The sequence below is a fragment of the Lagopus leucura genome, unplaced genomic scaffold (genome assembly GCF_019238085.1).
Source record: "Lagopus leucura isolate 7727_CA_CO unplaced genomic scaffold, USGS_WTPT01 Super-Scaffold_100040, whole genome shotgun sequence".
Lineage (NCBI taxonomy): Eukaryota > Metazoa > Chordata > Aves > Galliformes > Phasianidae > Lagopus > Lagopus leucura.
The window spans coordinates 3,182,662-3,204,310 of NW_024962289.1; the positions used below are offsets into that span (position 1 = coordinate 3,182,662).

A 21,649-nucleotide genomic window follows, 5' to 3' on the forward strand; every position below is an offset into this window, starting at 1 on the left:
TGGGATGGGATGGGATGGGATGGGATGGGATGGGATGGGATGGGATGGGATGGGATGGGATGGGATGAGATGGGATGGGATGGGATGGGATGAGGTGGGATGGGATGGGATGAAGTGGGATGGGATGGATGGGATGAAGTGGAATGGAATGGAATGGAATGGAATGGAATGGAATGGAATGGAATGGAATGGGGTGGGATGCAATGAAATGGAATGAGGTGGATGGGATGCAGTGGGATGGCATTGGATGAGCTTCATGTGTCTAGGGTGGGTGAGAGGACCAACATGATTTATGCGAGCAGTGGGATGCACCCAGCTACTCCATGGCTCCATTGTGGGCAACCTTGTGGTTTACATAGCGCCAGGAGCACCTCCACCCTGCATCCTTGCTGCACCCAGCACCATTGCTGGGGACAAGCGGGCTGATGTCCATCTTTCATTTTCCACGCAGACATTGAATTCAATGTCACCGGCAATTATGGCAGCCCCATGCACGTGAACCACAATGCCAACTACAGCTCCATGCCCTCCCCAGACATGGACCATGCTGACCGCAAGCAGCACGACCAGGCGCGGCGGCCACTCAGCGTGGCCACGGATAACATGATGCTGGAATTTTACAAGAAGGATGGGTAGGGCCTGTTTGGGGCTGGGGACGGGGAGCTGGCACTGCTCCCCAGGGTTGGATTCGCTTGCAAGATGGGTGGTTCCAATGGGAGGACCCTGCAGCCCGTGCTGGGGATGCACTCTTCCCCCAGGGATGCTGAGATGAGATATGGGAGCACTTGGATAAGATCTAAGGATGCTTGGATGAGACCTGGGCTTGTCACAGCCCCAAACCTGGTGGGGGTGGGAGCAGGCTGGCCCCTGTGTCACCTCCTGTGCCCTTCTTGTGCTATGGACCCAGTTCTGAAACCTGCACCGAGGCTTCCCCATCTTCATCATATGTTCCTCCTACCACGTCCTACCAGTGCCCACACTCCAAGCCCCATGTCTTCTTAGCACCTTTTCCAAGCTCCCCATGTCTGGTTTTAGGTTATTTACCACTAATAACCATCTGTTTCTGTCCATGCAGCCTTAGGAAAATCCAAAGGTATGGTGTTCTCTACGACAGTTCCGGGCGGGTGCTGGGAGGATGCTGGTGCCCCGGTACCAAGGCAAAGGGTGATATGGCTGGTGTCACCAGCCTGTCCTGCAAAGCCATCCCACCCTGTTGCCGTGGGGATTTATTCCCAGCAGCTTCTCAGTGGAAGAAACATTTGCAGGGGCTCAATGGGAGCTGCATTGGGCTGGGACACCGGCGGTGCCTTAGCGCGGTCCCGTCTTGCCGTGCGGATGCTGAGGCTCCATCTCTGTCCCCAGCATGGGTGTCAGGGTGATGGACACCTCGTGGGTGGCACGTAGAGGCACCTCAGGAGCACGCAAGACACCTGCCACCCCCCCGGCCACGCAGCCACCCGCACCGCCCGCCGAGCTGCCCTCCACGCCGCACTCACCCATCCCTGAGCAGGCTCCTGATGTGTCAGCCAGCCCCTCATCTCCTGCCACCAGCTTTGGCTTCCCGCCCACAGCCGAGCGGGCAAGGTATGGACCTGTGTCCCTGTGTGTCTGTGGCACGCTTGTCCCCGTGGTGTCCCTCTGATGTCCCCCTTGGGACCAAGCTGAGCTGGGCTTCCCCTCAGGACTCTTGCACTCACAATGTTGAGCTGTAAGCTGCTGGGCTTGCAGTGATCAGAGCAAAATCCTAAAGGAGCCTAGTGTTCCCTGAGCTCTTTCTTTACCCAAAATCCATGTCCTCCTGTGGTTCACGTAGGTCAAAATGGAAGAAAGCACCTATCTTGTGCCATCCTGCCCCAAAATGGAGAGCCTTCCTCTCCTGCCACCCTGCAGGACTGCTGTGTGGCATGGCAGAGTGCAGGCCAAGCACCCATGGGTTTTGTTAGGGACCCAAGAGCTGTGTTCTGGTACAGGGCAATGCTTAGAGCAGTCCCACCCTGGGTACCCCACAGCCTCTCCCTGTAGTGGGGATGCCCATCAGGTTGCCTCCACTGTGCCGCTGCTGCCTCGCTTCAGTGCCCTTTGTGCCAATCTGCTTCTGCGTTGCTCTCATCCCTTGTAACATGCTGACCCATCCTGGTGCTGCTGCCTTCACCCCATCCCTCCTCCATCCCTGTGCCAGGCTGCTGGTGGCACCTGCAGACCAGGGGGACATGCCAAGGGCTCCATCCCAGCGATGGAGCTCCCACTCCAAAGGGCTCTGCAGCCGTGGGGAAGGGGCTGTCCCCCAGGCTCCCCCTGTTTTGATGTTGGCTGATCCTCTGAGCAGCCCCATGAGCCCTGCTGGGGCCGTTCCTGCTCTCCTAGTGTTGCTGCCTTGCTGCTGCTCTCAATTCCCCCTCCTGCTGATGCTTCTGCTCACGTCTCTTTTTATTTTGTTGTTCTATCGTTTTGCTGTTCTGTGATCTTTTTGGACATTTTGCAGCACGCGTGGTGTGCCGCCCGCCTGGCCGGATTGCTGCTACAGCCTCCCCTGCCCTGAGGACAAGCGGGGGCCCCCGGCCCCTGGTCCCCATCCCTGTCCCCTGCCCTGGACACAACCTGCACTGCGCCTCTGGCCGGGTTGCAGCCAGAGCCTTCCTCCCTCCCGCTCCTCCTCTTCTTCCTCCTGCTCCCCCCGTTCACTCACCCCCCACCCTCGCCCCAAGCCTTGCTCCCTGCTGGTCCCCACACCACGCTCTCTTGCCCCATGGCACTGCCAGCTCCCCATCTCTGCCCCACTGCTCCTCCCCAGCCCCCGGCCCCACATGCTGCCCTCTCCCCCCGGGGGCGGCCGCATGCCTGCGGGAGCCGACCTGGCCAGGTAACTACCCCTGCCACCATGGCTGTCCCTTAACCCTGCTGTCTCCAGGGAGATGGCTGCTGGACATGAGTTGGCTTGGCTGAAGCATGGCCTTTGTGCTAAGAAATTGCTTTAAATTGCAATTAAAGCCTCAGCAGCTCAGTGGGTGCACTTGAGCACCGTGGCCCCATGGCACGCCAGCTGCGTGCTTTGCACAAGGATGCTGCTGGTGCTGGGCTTTGGGTGCAGGGCTTTGGGAGCAAAGCTTCTCACTGCCATCCCTTGTCCCCACAGCACACTAAAGCCCAAGGAGCCATCCCCCATCTCCACAGCACAGAAGGGCGGTGGGCAGCAGCCCATGGCCACACCACCATCCCCCGCCGAGCAGAGCCCGCGCGCCCCACGCAAAGGTGGGTACCCGTCTGTGTGCCACCCCCCAGTCCCCTGACCGCTGTCCATCCGTCTCTCCATCCTCCTGTCTGTCTGTCTCTCCCGCAGCCTCCAAGAAGCTGGCGCCCATCCCACCCAAGGCGCCCTCCTCAGGGGGCACATCGGAGCCGCCGGCGGGCCAGCCGTCCCCCGGCAGCTTGTCCCCAACCCCGCCAGGCACCCCCGCGCCCTATGGACTCGCTTACCCTCAAGGCTACTGCCTGGCCTCAGGTCAGCTGTCCCCAGCCGCCGCACCTTCCCCGTCTCCTCCTCCTCCTCCTCTTCCTCCCCTGGGCAGCTCTGTAACCAAATCTCGACCCGTCCCCAAGCCGAGGCAGAGGCCCTCGCTGCCGCCGCCGCAGCCCCCCACGGCCAGCGCGTCCGGCTCTAGCCCCCAGCCCACGGAGCCCCCCCTGCTCGACGCCGTGGCCCCCGGGGAGAGCGTGCCCACAGGTAACCCAGCCGCCGCGGGACGCAGCCGGGCTGTGCCGGGAGCTCAGAGCGCTCTTGGGAACGGCCGCTGCCCAGGGACACCGTGGGGACCCTGCGGCACTGCCCAGTCTGCAGGATGGCTGTTTGCGCCCTGGGGTTTGGTGACAGCGTGGCTGGGAAGATGGCAGCATCCGTGGGAAAGTGATGATGTGCCCAGGAAGGTGATGGTCACCTTGGAAAGGTGGCAGAGTCCTTGGGAAGGTGGCAATGTGTCGAGGAAGGTGATGGTCACCTTGGGAAAGGGACAGTCATCAAGAGTGGGGCAGTGATCTTGGGAAGGTGGCAAAGTCCCTGTCATGGTCACAAGGTTCTTGGGAAGTTGGAAATGTACTCAGAAAAGTGGTGGCATCCTTGGGAAGGTGTCGGGGTCCCTGGGAAGGTGACAGTGTGCGTAGAAAGGTGACAGCCACCTTGGGAAGGTCACAAGGTCCTTGGGAAGGAAGCAACGTGCCCAGGAAGGTAACAGTGACCTTGGGAAGGTCACAATGTGCACAAGAAAGTGACGGTGAGCTTGGGAAGATGGCAGCATCCTTGGACAGTGTCAATGTCTTTGGAAGTTGGCAAGGCCCATAGGAAGGTGACAGTATGCCCAGGAAGATGGCAATATACACAGGAAGGTGACAGCAACTTTAGGAAGATGGCAGCATCCTTGGGAAGGTGACAGTGATATTGGAAAGGTGGCAGGGTCCCTGGGAAGGTGACAGTGTGCTCAGGGAGGCAGCAGTGAGCTTGGAAAAGTGGCAGCATCCTTGAGGAAGATGACAGTGTGTCCAGGATGGTGACGGTGACCTTGGGAAGGTGGTGAAGTTTCTGGGAAGGTCATAAGGTCCCTGTGAAGGTGGCAGTGAGCTCAGAGAGGTGGCAGTGTCCTGGGGAAGGTGGCAGTGCACATGGAACAATGACAAGGTTGGTCCTCAAGAAGGTAGCATGGTCCCCTGGAAAGATGGCAGTGTGCCCAATAAGATGGCAGTGTCCTTAGGAGGACAGCAGGGTTCCTGGTAAGATGACAGTGTCCTTGGGAAGGTGACAAGATCCCTGGGAAGGTTGCAGTGTGCTCAGGAAGGTGGCACTGCCCCAATAAAGGTGGCTATGTGCCCAGGAAAGTGTGCCCAGGAAATTGTGCCCTGGAAGGTCCAGGCATTGTCCTCAGGAAGGTGGTAATGTCTCTGGAAAGGTAACAGCATCTTTGGGAAGGTGGCATTGTCCTCAGGAAGGTTGTGACATCGCTGGGAAGGTGGCAGTGTTCCCAGACAAGAAGGCAGTGTCCTCACAAAAGGTGGCCGTGTCCCTGGGAACATGGCAGTGTTCCCAGAAAGATGCCAATGTCCCATAGGGAGGTGGCAATGCCTCCACAAAGGTGACAGTGTCCCCAGGAAGGTGGCAGTGTCTAGGAGGTTGGCAAGGTCCCCAGGACAGCTCTGATGCCACAACCACTGTGTGCCAACCTGGTGGCGCTGGGTTTTGTCCCCCCTGTGCTGTCTGTGCTGCAGAGCCAAGTGTGGGGGGCAGCACCGGGGTCAGCATGAGTGTCCCCATCTCCTAAGCAGTGCTGTCCCCAAGAGCCAGCCCCCACGTGCAGCTTCAGCATCACACAGTGATGCCTTGCCCATGGGGACACTTTGGCAGTGGGGATGCTTTGGGGACACTGTCCCGGTCACCCAGCTGGCAGCTGGGATGGCGGTGGTGCCCTCTGCGTGCAGCCCTGCCTGTGAGGGCAGACTGAACAGGGAGCTGTGTGGAGGCGAGTTGGGCTTTGGTGGACATCACAGCCCAGCACTGGTGTGTCCCTGGTGTTGTCCCCATTGTGCCCAGCTGTGGGTGCACCCAGACATTGTGTCCAACCATCAGCACACTCACGCACGAGTGCTGCCCCAGCACTGCATCTCAGCATTGCAGACAGGCAAGGGTGCATTCTGGCATGGTGCTCTAGCAGCTCACGCCATGGCAGTACATCCAAGCATGGGTGCCATCTCAGCATTGCACCCCGGCTTTCCATCCACACGTCAGTGCACCCAGGCACTGCACTGCATCCAGGCAGAGACCCCTGGGGTGTAACCCCAGCATTATACCCCAGTGTTGCACCCAGGCACTGGTGCAATGCCGCGCTGGTGCAGCGAGGCACTGCACACCAGCATTGCATCCAAGCACTGATGCAACCCCGGCATTGCACCCCAGCATTTCTTGCATTGGTGCAACCATCTTGCATTGGTGCAGCCAGGCACTGGTGTAACCCCAGCATTACACTCCAGCATTGCACCCAGTGCTTCCCCGGCACTGCATTCCCATATTGGCACACTCAGACATTGCATCCCAGCACTGCGTGCAGGCATTGCCTTGAAGCCAGCAGCTACTGGTGGAGCCAGGCAGGAGCAGCAGTTGTCCTCGGGGCGGCTTTCTCCAGGCTCAGCAAAGGCCAGCAACGTGCTGCCAGGTGTGGGGACACACAGGTGGGGACAAAAGCCCCACACTTCCCCTCCGGCCACAGTGCTGAGCACGCAGCACCCATCAATCACGGCACACAACGGTACCTGCCCCCCTCGCCGCGTTCGGCAGCCCCTCACGCCGCTGTCTGTGCCTGCCGCAGGTCTGCTGCACTTCGAGCTGCCGTCCATTCACCTGGGGGGCGCGGAGGCCACGCTGCGCCGGGACCCGCTGGACGCCGCGCAGAGAGTGCAGCTGAAGGGCCCTGCAGAGGAGGAGGAGGACTCGGAGAGCACGGCCCTATGACGGCGTCCCCTCCGCCCATCCTTGCGGCCCCCAGCCCCGCACCGGGTGCTGCCGCTCCGTAGTGGGGTTCGGTTCGCCTTATCCAGACTTTGCCTTGTGACTCGGTGCCTATGTCCCCCCCCGGCACGTCCTCGTGGTGGCAGCGGGGCTGGAGAGGCACCGGAGCCCCATTCCCTTCTGACGTGGGGCAGCAGCCCGGGGTCTCGTCTCCCCGCTCCGTACCCCCGTGGCTGGGATATGAGGATGGCCCCATAGCAATAAGGCGGGTGCGGGGCACGGCCTCGTCCCCTGTTTGCTGTCGTCGTGGGTTGGTGGCGTGGAGCAGAGGCTTTGGTTGTGCATGCAAAGACAAAGTCACCTTTTATCCTTTTCAGAGAGAGGACATATATATATATATCTGGTGGGCATAGATATATATATATATTATATTTGTATATATAGAAATATATATATATATATTTGTTTTATTTTGAGCCATTCCATCCGATCTTGGTGTACAAACGGACTATGTCCATGGGAACGCTTCGTGGCCCCGCTCCGCCCCCTGTGCTGCACTGCCCCGACCCCCCGGCCCCACTGCTTCTGCACCGCCGCGATCTGACCGTCACCCACAGCACGGGGACGGGTGGGCGGGGGCAGGAGCAGCTGGAATAAACGTGCACATCGCTGTGGAACTCAGCCCCCAGCCTGCCTTCATTCAACGCCTCCCGCGGCTCTGCACGCGCTTGGGAAGGGGCCACTCCACGAGGGGGGCTGTGCGGGTTTGGGGACAGAATGTGCCCCTCCAGCTTCAAATGCATCACCCACAGAGGGAAACTGAAGCAGCACAGGGGCTGCTCGGCTCACAGCCACCCCCAAACCTCAAAGCAGCCACACTGGAAGGTCCCAGAAAAGTCACTAGAAAGCACCAAGAAACCCCCAGCGCCGTCCCCCAGGTGGACGCAGCACACAGCGCGCTCCTTTCATGTCTTTAATAGAAATGGCTGCGGGAGAACCACGCACTGCATAGCCCTGAGTGTGCAAGCAGCCCCGCAGCCCAACCCTCAGCACCAGTAGCTTGTAGAAAACAAACAGCATCTCTGCATAGAACTCTCTGTATAGAATAAATACTCTCTCTCCCAACAGCCCCTCGGCCCTGCAGACCCCCTGCTTGCTCCCAGTAAGGCATGGGCTGAAAGGCACAGGGCCGAGGGTGCAGACAGCACAGCACAGCCGGGTGCGAAGGGATCCCTGAGTGGGATGCGCCCAGGGCTGGTACCCAGCTGCAGGATGCTCATAGTGCAGGCACGCCCTGATTTTGGGCACTCCATTGCATGATGATCCCAGCACAGGTGGTGATGGATACCCTGATGCAGGATGCTGCTGGCGCAGGGATGCCCTGCTTCCAGATAGCCCAGAGCTCAACGCTCCCATCGCTGGATGCCCCCAGCACCGTGCACCCAGCCCCAGGATGCTGATGATGCAGGAATGCCCTGACTGCATACGGCCCATGGCACAACACTCCCAGTGCTGGGTACCCAGGTGCAGGATGCTCCCGGCACAGGGATGCTTTGTTTGTAGTTTCCCCCCTGCACAACGCTCTTGGTGCTGGATGCTCCTAGAGCCATACATGCAGCTGTGCGATGCTCCAGGCTCTGGGTACCCAGGTGTGGGATGCCCACAGTGTAGAGATGCCCCGACCCCACAGCACAATGCTTTGGGTGCCACCCACTGCCAGCTCAGCCCCACAACCATCCCCTCCCTTCCTCAGAAGCTGGACTCAGGCACGGCCCCATGCCGCAGGGTTCCTGTGCGCTCCCTGCCCCGTATCCCCGCAGTGCCACCTGCACCCCGGCCCAGCGATGCTGAGCGCCGCATGGGGTGAGGGGGCCGTGGGGGGAGGCAGGCTGAGCTCTGTGAGCGCCGGATGGGCCCATCAGGGCTGTGGGGGTCGTGCTGTGCCCGAGGGGTGCCCTCCTGCCGCACCCGGGGGGGGCCTGTCTCCTGCTCGCCACTCCACGGGGGACTTTTGGGGCACGAGATCCCGGTGGGGCCGGCGCTGTGGGCCCGGCGTGGTGTTGGGGTGCAGCGGGGGGGCTCTGTACTCTGTGTGCTGCCTGCAGCATCACCCAGCACGGCCTTCTGCTCCACACGGGGGCTGCCCCCACCTACCGGCCCCATGGGGATGTATGGCAGCAGCTGCCCAGGGGCCGCCCGCGGGCGCGAGGCGAAGGACCACCGCAGGGGCACAGCCCTGGGGGGGGCCCTGCAGCGGGCGGGGGGTGGCAGCTTGACACTGAGGCTGCGGCTCTGCACCACCCGCACCGGCGGCCGGGCTTCGAAGCCACCTGCAAGGAGAGAGCATGAGGGAGGTGGGGGGTGGTTGCACCGGGGCTGCTGCAGGGTTCAGGGCCGGGGGGGAGCTCACCTTGCTCCTGTGTGGTGCTAAGGTCCGGGCTGCAGGGTGGGGATGGGCGGGGAGCTGCAGGCTGGGATCCTGCGCTGTACTGCTTGGTGCCCCCTAGCCGGGCTGCCCAGTGGTTCAATGGGGCCGAGCTGCTGCTGCCTGTGGGGAATGGGAGCTGCATGGGGGGGCACAGTGCCAGGGAGTGGGGCTGGGGGCTGCTGGGTGGTGCAGCAATGCAGGAGCTGCAGTGAGCAGTGTGCATATGCAGGCATGCAAGAGGTGTGCACAGAAGCATGCGGATGTGTGCGGTATCTGCACAATGCTGTGCATGCTGATGCAAACCAGCATGTGTGTGCATGGAGCCCTGCTATATGCAAATGTGTGCCTGCCTGCTGCACTGCTCATGGATGGCAACGCACAGGTATCTGTCCAGGTGCACGCACGTACCTGCATGCAACTGTGCTGTGAGCACACACACATCTTGAGTGCACACGAGTGTGCATCCAGCAGTGCTGCGTGCAGGCACATCGTGCTGTGTGTGCACGCGCATTTGGCTGTGCTCTGCACGCACAGTGTGCCTGCTCTGCAGGTGCTGCCAAGGTGGTGATGGGGGGGGGGGGTGACACTGCTCACCTCTGGCAGCACTGCTGGCCGACCAGGCAGGGATGGCGTTGCGGCGCTGGTAGAAGAGGATGTAGGCGCTGCGGGTGCTCACCTCGTCCTCCCGCACCCCCTCCACTGTGCTGTCATCGTAGCTGTACCAGCGCCCGTCCAGGGAGTTGCAGCAGTACGCTGGGGCAGGGGTGAGGGAGGGGGAGCAGGGAGCAGGGCCCCTCGGGTCTCCCCTCCCCACAGCAAAGATGGAGCCCATCACGCTGCTCTGACGCACTGCACACCCCTTGCAATGCCCCTGGCCCCATGCTCTTCCCCACTGCACCCCTCACACAACACATTTTTATCCCACTATTCCCCTGCAGCACCGTGTGACCCCACACCCCATGTCCTCACCATGCACCCCAGCCCCACATCCTTCCCCCACTGACTGCTGCCATGCAGCACAACCCTGGCCCCAAGCCATGCCCATGGCACTCTCCTTTCAGCGACCTCCACTCCCACACCTTATCTCACTGCACACCCCCATTCGGCACCCCTAGCCCCACCCCCCATGGCTGTGCCATGCCCCCCGCCCCACAGCACCCCTCGCTCACCGGTGTAGTGCCCGCCCTGCATGCTGCCATGGTGATTGCAGACAGCGTAAAGGTCATACAGAGCATCCGGGGGGCAGCTCCGAGTTGGGCGCAGGGAGTTCTGCCATCGTCCCCCCCCCGGGGCCAGGTGTGGGGCCATGTCCAACCCACGCAAGGGGAAGCGCACCAGCGTGCTCAGCTTGTGGCGGCGCTGGGCAACCTGGCGGAAGCGCTTCAGGTGGATGATGAGGATGTCGGGCAGCGTCCAGAGGCGGAGCTGCACTGTGCCCTGCTGCAGGACCCGGCAGTGCGGGCAGCGCCATGCATCATCCGGTGCCAGCTGGAGGCACATACTGTGAGCATCCCAAAAGGAGTGTTTTGTCCCTCCCCCTCCTCCCCCTGCCCAGCACCGCAGGGCGTGAGGCTTTTTGGGTGCACCCACCTGCTCCTCCTTGGTGTAGAGCTGGAAGCACTCATCCAAAGTGCAGCTGTGCTGCTGGTGTGCCGCCTGCTGCAGCCGCACGCTGTCTGCATCCTGCACCACCTCCTGCTGCACGCTGCCAAAAAGCCTGCAGGGTGGGAGGTGAGGGGGGGGTCAAGGATGGAGCACGGGGCTGTGGTCCCCCCCAGTGCTGCACTCACCGCTCTTTGGTGCCGATGTCCCAGTCCACTGTCAGAGCGACATGGGGGGGTCCGCCAGCGGGGCTCTGCTGCAGCGCCCTGAGCGCCCCAAAGGGAAAGGGAGGTGTGGAGTGGGGCCTCCCCATCCCTGCAGGGCTGTGGGGTGGCCCCCCCTCACCTGTCAATGGCCGCGTGGCACAGCGGGTGTGGGTCCTGTGGGGACAGGTAGGCACTGGGCTCCCTGGCCACGTGGATGCGGAACAGCGGCGCCGTGCCCTGCAGGACAGCACGGTGAGGGGACATAAGGACCCTCAGGTCCCTCAGGGGGAGCGCCCTCACCCTGGGATGCTAGTGCCAGCAGGGCCGGAGCACTATCCCACACTTCAGTATCCCCATGTGACCTCAGTTCTGCTCTTGTACCCATGGTGGGGACACCCAGAGGGACAGGGACGGGGCTGCAGTGTGTGATTCACTGTGGGCTCCCGTCAGCCCTGCGGATACCTTGGTGGCAATGGCACCCATGTGGCAGGGATGGGTGACACTGCAGCCACATCCAGTGACCATGGCCAACCAGGGCAACAGGGACGCCGCTCACAGGGACACCATGGCCACTGGTGGGGTCACCACGGCCCCCCGCAAGGACAACCCATGGGGACACCCACCTGCACGGTGCTCCTCATCATGCCGCGCAGCGGGGCCAGCACGTCGCGCTGCAGCTGTGCCCAAGAGGCACCGCGCTCCGCCCACAGCACCAGCGGTGATCCGAACCTGGGGACGTGGGGACATGTTTGGGGACATGGGGACACGCAGGGGGGCCGTGTGCAGGGCAGGGCAGGGCGGTACCTGGCGCGGTGCGGACCGGTGCCCGCCACGTGGCACAGCAGCAGCAGCACAGGGCGGGCGCCTGCGGGCAGAGGGTGAGCGCGGTGCGGCCATGCCCGTGGGAACCCCCTGGGGGGAGGGATGGGGACACCGGGGTGACACGGAGGGCGTGGGAAAATTCCCGCCAACGGCTCCGCCAATCGCAGCGCGAGGGGTGAGGTTCCCACCAATCACGGCAAGACAGACACCTGCCTCCCACCAATCGTGGCGTGAGGGGCAAGGCTCCTACCAATCACAGCAGAGGAGGAGAAAGGTGCCACCAATTGCAGCAGAGCATGCATCTGCCTCCATCCAATCGCGACAAAACACACCTCCCTCCCACCAATCACAGCAGACGGGGCACAGCTCCCACCCGTCATTGGGAGAGGGGGCACAGATGCCACCAATCACAGCACAGCACACCTGCCTCCAACCAATCACAGCAGCGGGGCTGGAGCCTCCCACCAATCCCAGCGGGGCAGACACCTTCCTCCCACCAATCCCAGCGCAGCACACCTGCCTCCCACCAACGGCATGGGGACAGGGCTCCCAGCGGTCACCAGTAGGACGCCACCAATGCCACCAGCCCCAACACAGTGCCCAGTACCTGCAGGGGCCTCTGGGGGAGCCTGCAGGGCATACAGGGGTGCCTCTTGCCCAGCTGTGCTCAGCTCTTCAGCGTCATCCAGTGAGCGCAGGAAGCCCTGCGGGGACACCTCGGCCAGGATCACCTGTGGCATGTGGCACATGGCTCTGGATGTGGCACAAGGCACACAGTGCAAATACATGGCACACAGCACATGGTGCAGTACACAGCGTGGCACATGGCACAGCACCTGGTGCACGGCATGGCACAGGGCACAGTACACAGCACATGACAGCGTGTGGCACAGCTCATGGCACATGGCGCAGCACATGGCGCATATGGCGCAGCACGTGGTGGAGCAGATGGCACAGAACATGGCACACAGCACGTGGCACAGCGTGGCACGAGGCAAGGCACAGCACAGCAGATGGCACACAGTGCAGGTACACGACACGGCGCACAGCGTAGCACACAGTGCGGTACAAGGCACACAGCATGGCCCAGCACGGCACGTGGCATTGTACAAGGCCCAACAAGGCTCAGCACCAGGCACAGCACAGCACACGGGCTCTGAGTGCCTCCCCATTACCTGCTGTGGGGGCACATCCCCCTCCCGTGCCACCATCTCACGCAGCTCTGCAGCCGTGCCCAGCAGTGGCACTGCCAACCCCACGCGCAGCGAGCGCCCGCCCTCACGCTGCAGCACCAGCGTCACATTCAGTGCCCTGGGGACATCATGGTGGGGATGTCATGTGTGCCCCAGGTGTGGTGGTGCCAGCATGCATCCCTCCTTGCTGGACACCGCAACCTCCTGCGCTCTGAGTTCTCCCCATACGGCACAAATGACCCTTTTTGGGGCCAGATGCTCCAAGTGGTGCTGGCCGTCCCCTTGCCACACACTCACCTGGTCTGGCGCACGGGGATGGGCAGCGAGATGCACAGGAATGGGTCGAAGGTATTGCTCTGCTTCCGGCAGTGTGGGCACGTCAGGGATGATCTGCACACATGGGCAGGCCAATGGCACAGCTCTGAGTACCCATGTGGGGCACGGGGACACATCCCTGGGGGCTGGGTGGCCACAAGGCACAGCCACATCCCACAGCGCATGCACAGCACGAGGCACAGCCAGCAGCTGCTCACTGTGAACCCTGCTGCACAGCCATGCAGGGACGTGGCTCGGTACTGTGTCACCCACAGCAATGCTGGGCGCAGCTCAGCCCCCCTCCCAACACCACAGGGCCGCATCCTGCCCACAGCTCACCTGTACTGTGCCTGGAAGTGGCTCTGTACAAAGCTCTCCCCACTGGCACCACTCTGCTCCACACTGCACTGTGGGGACACAGAACAAATGGGGTGAACCCTACACCAGCATGGCCTTCATGGTCCACACCATCCTCAGGCACTGCTGTGGGGTCCCCACGGGCTGGGAATACACCCAGTCCCACTGCGTTCAGTCTACTGTCCTGTGAAATGGGCGCACTTGGGGCAAAGGTACCCAACACACACCAGCACTGGGATGGGGAATACCAGGAGGTGCTGTCAGAGAAGGACCAGCCTGGTTTTGTGGGCAGGAGTTTTTCAGTGTTACAGTGAACAGCCTGAAAATATTTGGAAGGGACAATGATTCTCCTGGTGCCATCTGCTGGCTCTGGGTCCCGCTGAGCCTGACACCTCCTCGCAGACTGCTGGGGGCCAGGGCCCATCTGCTGTCTCAGAGGGGGGTCGGGGGAGGGAACTCAATGTGCTTGGTGCCTGTGCACCCTGCAAGACCCCAAAGCTCCCCGCATCCCCCAAGGGCTCCTCCTCCTGGAGTGCCCCCAGCAGATCCAACCTGCAGCCCTCCGCACGCAGATCCGTCCTCCCAGGACACGGACTGGACGGAGAAGAGATTCTCTTTTATCTGCCCAGCTGGGCGGGGTGCCGCGGGGGCTGCCCCAGCTCAGCAGGGAAGGACCGGGATGCCCTGCCCCCTCCCCCGGGGACACCCACCTGGTGGGCAGCGCGATGTCCCGGTGCGGGCGAGGCGCTGCCCAGGTCCTCGTGCATGCGGTCCAGCAGCCACAGCAGGAACTCGAGGGCGTCGTGCTGCGCGTTACCGCGGAACTGCGCGCCGTGTTTGGCCACGATGCTCTGCGGGGCGCAGCAAAGCAGCGGGACGGGGATGCTGCGACCGGGTATCGGAGCCGCATCTCCACCGAACGCACCGCCCTGTGCCTCAGTTTCCCCCTCCACGGAGCACAGATTCGCCCTCGGGATTAGCGAAAGATCCCCCAGCTCTCCCAACCCGGTACAACGCGCGGCTCTCCCCGGGATGATCCCGCACACGCGATGCCACCGCCGCCCGCCCCGCCGTGGAACTGCCCGAGGAGCGCTCCGACCCCACCCGGGTTAACTCGGAGCCCGGAGCGGCCGTACCTGGAACTCGGCGGAGAGCCGCGGGGTGTATTCCAGGCTCCAGAGGGCGCGGACCAGAGCCGCCAGGCGGTGCGTGACCTCGGCGCGGGCCCCGCGGGCTCGGTAGCGTCCGAGCGCCAGGAACTCGGCGAGCGGGGCGGTGTTGCTGAGGCACTGCACCACGGCGTTCATGAAGCACGTGTTGCCGTGGTTCCGCAGCCCCTGCGCGCCGGGCGGTCGCGCCCCGCTCCCCGCCGCCCCGGCCCCGCCGCCCCGCGTCGTCTCCCTTCTCCCCGCGCTCTCGAAGCCGCCCTCGTCGTCCTCGGGCTGCGGCCGCCGCCGCCGGGCGCCCCGATCCCCTCGTCCCCCCGCCAGCCGCGCCCAGGCTCGCAGCAGCCGCCCCGCCAGCCCTCCCAGCCCCCCCAACCCCCGCAGCGTCCGCCGCCGCCCCCCGACCCCGCGCCGCCGCCGCCCGGGGCCGCCCCACGCCGCGCTCATGGCCCCGGGCGGCCCCCGCCCCGATCCGGCACCGCAGCGCCGCGCGTAGCGCCGAGCATGGCTCCGGGCGGCCGCCGGGTGCCCGCTGGGTGCCCCCCGCTGGTGCGGGACCGGCGGTTTTGAGAACGCGGGCGGCTCCTCCCCTGGTCGGGCTGGACCCGGGGAAGGGACGGGGAAAGCGGCGAGGAGGAGAAGGAGGAGGAGGAGGGGGAGGAGCGTGGGGCTTCTGTTGGACCTCAATCGGCCTCAGCCCATCGATCAGTCCGTGCGGGGAGGGCCGTACCTGCGTGATCCCCGCCGGTGTGGGCGTGGATGGGAGGGAAGCACGGAGGGAAAGCGAGGGCAGCGGGAGGGGCGGGCGTCGGGGAAAATTCTTCTCCGAAAGAGTGGCGATGCGTTGGCACAGCTGCCCAGGGAGGGTGCAACTTCCTCCTGACACCTCGCTCACTCTCATCCGTCTAATTAAATTATAGATTGCGCACTAAGTTATTTAGAGCCCGCATTAAAGATGGATGGGCGCTGCCTTGTTAGGAACACGCTGGCAGAGCAACAGCGCTGAGGCAGGTGAGCGAGTGCTGCTGTGCCAGGGAGCACCACGCTGCTCCCTGCTCCATTGCTTCCCAACGTGAGAGCTGAGCAGAGAGCTTCGTGTTGCTCCCAAGCTGTGCTTTGCTTGCAGCAGTTTTGCCGTGTTCCAGCAAAACCACACACCTGCAGCACCCCGAGGCACTGAGGGATCTCAGTGAATACTACGAGGTTATTTCAGGTGCTGGTGTGCTGAAAACACACACTGAGGAGCTGTTGTGTTGGGGTGGAGTGAGGCAAGGATGATGATGGGAGCACTTCCATAGGGCTGAAGGCCTGCTGTGCAGAGGGGATGGCAAAATTCGGGGTGGCACGGGGCTGTGATTGCAGCATCCATCCCTGCGTACCCTTCTGCCCTCCAGGGACAGCACCTTCACTCCATTTTCACAGCACAGGGCTCTGTCACAGCACAGCGCAGCACGGTAGCTTGCCCACGCATTGCTGCTTCTCTGCCTTGCTGCTGCTGCTGCTCCTGCCAGGAACGCAGCAGTGCAGGGGAGAGATGTCAGCAGCATATGCAGCGTGTGTGCAAACAGAGCTGCTGGCACTGACACCTCTGGGCTTTGCTGATGTGATGGGAGCAGCTCTGCTTGCCTCTGCCACGCTGCTGGGAAACAACAGTGAGCTCACTCTAAGCACCAGAGATCTCCTTCGCTCACAGGGCCGTCCTTCATCACTGATGATGGGTGGAATAGAATTGCTTTGCTGAAGTGAGAGTGACCTGTGGCTCCTGGGAAGCTGTCATGGCAAGGCCCTGCCCTGCTGGGCTCCCCATCAACTGCTGGAGTGGGCTGGGGCTGGCACAGCAGCAACCCAGGCTGCTCCTGGCTGGGCAGAGAGGACGTGGGTTGCTGGGCTGCCTGCCTGGCTCCACACACAGCTCTGTTTTCATTCTCCTACACAAGCACAAATGTTTTGCCTGTCCATCCCACATTCCAGCGGTTTGATCCTGCCTTCCAAGCCACACTGAGCGCTGCTGCAGAGCTTGTAAAACCTGCTGGAGTGTTTACAGCTGCATAGCAACGAGCCTCCAATCCAGAGAAAAAGAGGAAGGAATGACTTAATTCCTTTGCTCCAGACACTGTAAATAAGAGCAGGGATATTTCAAGCAGAAGGAATAAATGTGGAGGTTGGTGGCCCTGCCTGTGGGAGGGGGGTTGGAGGTTCACGATCTTGAGGTCCCTTCCAAACCCAGGCCATTCTGTGGTTCTGTGAGCTGCACAGTGTTTGATGGGCAACATGTGCACAGATACCTCCAGAGCCAGAGCAGAGGGGTGTGCTATGAGCAGCAAACATTTGTTGTGGCATAGAAAGAATGACGAGCAATCCTACTTTTCTATCCACCTCTGCATACCAAAACAGCTAATGAAATCAATCTGGGTATGACAGTACCTAAATGAAACATTAGTTAGCTTAAGTCTCTGTAAGTCTTAACATTAGGAATCCAACATTTTGAACACTTTTCATTTATGACTCCACTCCTGCAGGCCATCAGTGCATGCAAAAGGAAGATTTACTCTATTGGCATCACTTCATAGACCGGCTGCCTGCACCGATCTTCGAGCAAGCTGTACCATCAGAGCTGTCAGTTACAGCACCAGGCATGCTACGTGTTTTGTCCCAGCATGAGTATCTGGTATTTCATGCATATTTGGAACCCATTTGGAAAATTAGGGCAGAGACCAGGAATTTGCATGCGTCCAGCTGGCATTGCTGGAAATAGCTGTGTTCTCACTCTTGGAAATCAGGCCTCTGAACAGAGCTTTAAATTGGGCACTGCAAATGAAGAAGCCCCGAAGACCCCAAATTCCTTTGAGAACACTGATTTAAGAGCTTGACTCAAGAGTTTCATAGTCAAACAGCTGAGCAGGAGCTGAGGGCTTTTTCCTCAATCAGGACAAATTAAAATGAACACAGAAGACTGAATTTACACAACAAGTTATTCATTAAGGAAAGGGACAGAAAGGGATTGGGAGGAGAGGAGGGAGAGAGTGCACCCAAACGAGCGGCCATATGAACAAGAGCAGACTGGGGGGCTGTCAGGGAAGGTGGCAGTAACCAAACAGCAGTGCTGTAACAGCCTGGGGTTGTCAGGAGCGGTGAAAACTTCCACTCCAAACTAAGTGGAAGATGAAATTAGCCTCCCCGCTAAAAATCAGGCCCATGTGTTCAGTGCTAGAAAGGATATCTGGAAGATCCAGTAAATTCATACCAGAGAGTAGAAAAATAGCATCTCCTCCAATAGTAAAAGTGCTTTAAAAACCTCAGCTCTGAGAAGGACGGACTTGCAGGGCTGTCTTAGGAAGCAGCAGCTCCTGCGTTAGGGGCAGGGTACTTCCAGAGCAGGATGGCACCATCGGCACTCACACTCACGATGTACTTTTTCCCAGGGCAGATCTTGAGTCGGGTGATGTTGCCACTATGGCCCACTCCAATGTGGGTCACCGTCCCCTCGTTGTAGTCCCACATTTTCACCAGGTGGTCGTCACCACCTGCATTGGGCACAAAGGGAGAACAGAGGATTACGCAGAGCCCTGCTGTGTTGCTTTTCGTTCCCGGCTGACAGGCAGAGAATACTTGGGCACTCTTTGATTGAAGAAGGATGGGATGTGCTGTCCTAAGCATTATAGCAAAGCCTACCTCTGTTCAGCTGAAGCAGAGAGGTGGTGGCAATTAGGCCACTCAGGCCCTGCACCAGCAGCTTGCTGTAAGCTCTGAATAGCAATTGCTACCAGTGTGGCAGGTCCTCCAAAGGCCCTTCACCAGCAGTGTCACCAGGCTCCCTAAAGGAACTGGTGCTGGCATAAAGCCTGCTGGCTTAGCTCAGTGTGCACAGCAGCATGGCCCTGTGCTAGCAGTCAGCTCCCAGAAGAGATGTCACCACAGCTGGGAATGTGTGAGCCTGAGGCTGAACGGAACCTGGAGCCACGTGTGCCAGGAAACTAACAGTGCCAGCAGGACACCTGGAAAAAAGCAGTCAGGTGCACTGCAAACACAATGAAAACAAATGAGAAGCCCTGTGCTCCCTTGGGAACATTTGAACCTGTCTTCACCTCTAAATTACATCTTGCAAGACTGAACCATAGTATCTTCCATGTCTGGATCACAGCCTCTTCCAAAGTATTTTTCTGCAGCGATTTGTTTTATTCTGTGTTGCAGCTGAATTTTCTCTTATATTTTTTTCTTATTTTACCAAGACTTTGTTTCATTGCCTTGCTTTTCTTGGTCTTAACATGGCCTCCTCTCTTCTAGTTTCACCCACTCACTCACCTGTGACAAAGTTTGCCCCATCTGATGTGATGTCCATCCCATTAATGGAACCCGATAGCGAGCCTTCCAAATCTCTGATAGCAGAGCCATCATACACTTCCCAGTATCCAATCTAGAGAGCAGACAAGAGACAAGTTCAGCTGTGCATAAACAGCACGAAGATGTCAGTTCTGTCCTACAAACTTCTTCAGAAGTACAGGAGCTTCATCACGAGCCTCTGCTTCCCCAGGAAAGCTTCCCTAGCTGGCACAGCTTGCTCTGATGGCAGCTTGGTGTGATTATGAAATGTCCATAACCAGATGTTGTTCTGCAGTGACTACCAACAGAACTGCTGTAGTTTGGCTTACCCTCCTGTCTGTCCCACTGGTGATCAGCTGGTATTCTTCAGGATGGTAACACACACATTTGAACAATGTGTTGGCCAGAATCATTTGTTTTCTTGTAAAACGCCTGCAAAACGCGCCAAAACAAGAGCAAGCAATAAGGTCAAAACCCAAACCTTGACTGTCTGAACTCTCTCTACTTGTGCTGTACATCAGGTATCTTTCTACTTGAACGTTAACAGGTTTTAGATGAGTTCAGGGCTTCATGATACCTATTGGGGTCATCAGTTCTGTTCCCCACCATGCTGTCTCACGGGACTTTTGATCTGCTATCACACAAAACAAAGATTTTTAATCCAGATTCCTTGCTAGGTGCTATGCAAAAAAAAGTCTTTGTCCCCATCACAGTGCAGAACAAGTAGAGATCTGCAATAGCTTGTCAAGAATCTGAACTGGATCTGATACAGCAGAACAACTCGGGACCAATGCTTGTCTAAACTGCTCTGAAAAGTTTCCGGTGTTGGAAGTTCCACCTTTCCTGACTGATTGTTCTTTCCCATCTTTCCCCATTTTAGTTCTCTAAGGCTCTTTTCCCCCTCTTTCTCACCATATGGTGTCCCAAATAGGACACAGTGACCCAACACGGACACTTCCAGCACTGTAAGCACCTTGCAGTACCAGCCCCCCTCCTTACCCGATATCCCAGATGATGCAGGTTCCATCAAGGCTGGCTGTGACACACTCTTTGTCATTCTTCTTAATCTTAATACAAGACACAGCAGAAATGTGCTCCTTCAGAACTACTTCCAGTTTGTGAGTTTTCTCACCAATTGCCCAGAGCCTCACCTGGAAATCAGCAGCAAACATCAATTCTGTACCATCCAGTTTTGTCTGAGCTCAGGAGAATGCCACAGCTTCCCCAAGCCCTGCATTTCCCTTACAACTTGTATAGCCACAGAATCTCAACAGGCTGCTCTCTGTTCCTCTAGCTCCAAACGAGAGCCCTCCTCACCCACATTTCAGTTCACTCATTTCTCCATCGAGAATAAGCACCTAATCCATGATGCATTTCCAGCTGTGTTCTAAGGATTGAAGAACAGTGCTTCTGAAACCGAATTTGAAAAGCTACCAGGTACTTGTGGTACATATGTAATGCTAGCAAGTAAATACAAAACAGCTCTTTGAATCTTTCATGTGGAATACATGCCTTGAAAGCATTTCTTTTCCCAGTGGAGGAAAGGGCAGCAATATTTCCACTTGATCCTTCACACCTTGCATTTGCTGTCCCATAAGTGCCAAACTTCGTGATATCAATTTGCTTTTACATTTCACTAAGGTCAAATGCTAGTGCAAATTTACTAACGCACGCTGAGATCCAAAGCAGAGAACGTTCACCTTCCATGTTTTCAAGTCTGATGCTAAGTTACCTATGGGATCCGAATCGGACACGTCCAATTCCTGCTGCCTAAATGATCAGAGCCTTCAGATACCTCAAGCAACCCCGGCCATCAGAGCTTTCAGATGATTGATTTTGACAGAACCATTAGCATTTCAGAGCACTCCTTTGCCTTTTGAATGAATGCAGCAAATGCCCCCCTGCAGTTCTCATTTCTACTTAACCAGCCTTCTAGCTTTAATTCTGTCCCAGCTGTCTTTTTCAATTCAGAGAGCAACTAACCGCAGCCTGTGCCATTCTGTGTGCTCATACGGAATCTAGGTCTTCCATCCCCTGCATCCTCCAGCACTAATCATCCAAGGTACTTCACTGTGCTTTTATTAGTGAAGGGTTGAAGTGGCTCATCATCTCTGATGTCTTTATGCAGTGAGACAAGGCAGTGCTGCTGCTACCACTCTCTATCACTCTGCAGGAGAGCTGAGGCACAGGCTGATTTAGAAAGATAGGGACATTTGCTTGAGATCTGCAAGCCCCACTCTTCAAGATTTCCTGTGCAATCTTCAGTGTGCACACTGCACATGATGAGCAGGGTACAGAAACAAGGCATTAAGAGCAGTTAAATCCATCAGGATGCACTTAAACTTCTGGTTCTGAGAGCACGCCAGACTGCAGGGAGGAAGTCCAAAGCAAAGCAAGAAACTGAACGCGAGCCTTCCAAATCTATTTTAATATATTTAAAAAATGCTTGTATGATTTAAAATTTAGGAAAAAACAGCGTCTCTTTTACAGATTGCAAAAGGCCACAATGAAAGGCAGCGTGTGGAGCAGACAGAGAACACGGTGTTATTTTTTAACTGCTGGAATAATATTACTGAAGTGCACAAGTCTGATGCCTTCTGAGTTCTGTGTTGGAATGTTTTCATAACTGTATTGGAAGTCAAGTTATTAGAGTCTTCTATTAACTTTACCACCTCAGTTAGGTAACACCAACCCAAAGCATCAGGGAGTTGCCCATAGACGACACAGCCACAGAAGGTGAATGTTGTGCTGTTAAC

At 58.8% G+C, this 21,649-nt stretch overlaps 3 protein-coding genes across 3 annotated transcripts in view; 1 reads left to right on the forward strand and 2 right to left on the reverse strand.

Moving 5' to 3' along the window:
• Nucleotides 1-7,161, forward strand: part of ARHGAP44 (Rho GTPase activating protein 44) — a 21,900-nt gene extending 14,739 nt beyond the window's left edge. Inside the window, exons 16-22 of the mRNA XM_042883953.1 lie at nucleotides 452-632; nucleotides 1,076-1,093; nucleotides 1,363-1,584; nucleotides 2,483-2,860; nucleotides 3,134-3,249; nucleotides 3,338-3,721; nucleotides 6,345-7,161. Coding sequence (XP_042739887.1) covers nucleotides 452-632; nucleotides 1,076-1,093; nucleotides 1,363-1,584; nucleotides 2,483-2,860; nucleotides 3,134-3,249; nucleotides 3,338-3,721; nucleotides 6,345-6,487 — 1,442 coding nt within the window. The 3' untranslated portion in view covers nucleotides 6,488-7,161. The remainder of the gene's footprint in view (nucleotides 1-451; nucleotides 633-1,075; nucleotides 1,094-1,362; nucleotides 1,585-2,482; nucleotides 2,861-3,133; nucleotides 3,250-3,337; nucleotides 3,722-6,344) is intronic.
• A 282-nt stretch (nucleotides 7,162-7,443) lies between these two features.
• USP43 (ubiquitin specific peptidase 43) lies at nucleotides 7,444-15,020 on the reverse strand. Its single transcript, XM_042883765.1, has 15 exons — nucleotides 14,544-15,020; nucleotides 14,118-14,258; nucleotides 13,390-13,457; nucleotides 13,033-13,125; nucleotides 12,718-12,853; nucleotides 12,150-12,273; nucleotides 11,525-11,585; nucleotides 11,344-11,449; nucleotides 10,860-10,957; nucleotides 10,703-10,780; nucleotides 10,503-10,629; nucleotides 10,082-10,400; nucleotides 9,507-9,665; nucleotides 8,895-9,032; nucleotides 7,444-8,814 (listed from the first exon to the last, which is right to left on the reverse strand). The coding sequence occupies exons 1-15, from the start codon at nucleotides 15,018-15,020 to the stop codon at nucleotides 8,234-8,236; spliced, it is 2,706 nt and encodes a 901-aa protein (XP_042739699.1). The 3' UTR covers nucleotides 7,444-8,233.
• Nucleotides 15,021-17,544: 2,524 nt separating this feature from the next.
• The window catches only part of CFAP52 (cilia and flagella associated protein 52), a 19,579-nt gene continuing 15,474 nt past the window's right edge, over nucleotides 17,545-21,649 (reverse strand). Inside the window, exons 11-14 of the mRNA XM_042883766.1 lie at nucleotides 19,893-20,044; nucleotides 19,223-19,325; nucleotides 18,876-18,987; nucleotides 17,545-18,097 (exon numbers count right to left, since the gene is read on the reverse strand). Coding sequence (XP_042739700.1) covers nucleotides 17,904-18,097; nucleotides 18,876-18,987; nucleotides 19,223-19,325; nucleotides 19,893-20,044 — 561 coding nt within the window. The 3' untranslated portion in view covers nucleotides 17,545-17,903. The remainder of the gene's footprint in view (nucleotides 18,098-18,875; nucleotides 18,988-19,222; nucleotides 19,326-19,892; nucleotides 20,045-21,649) is intronic.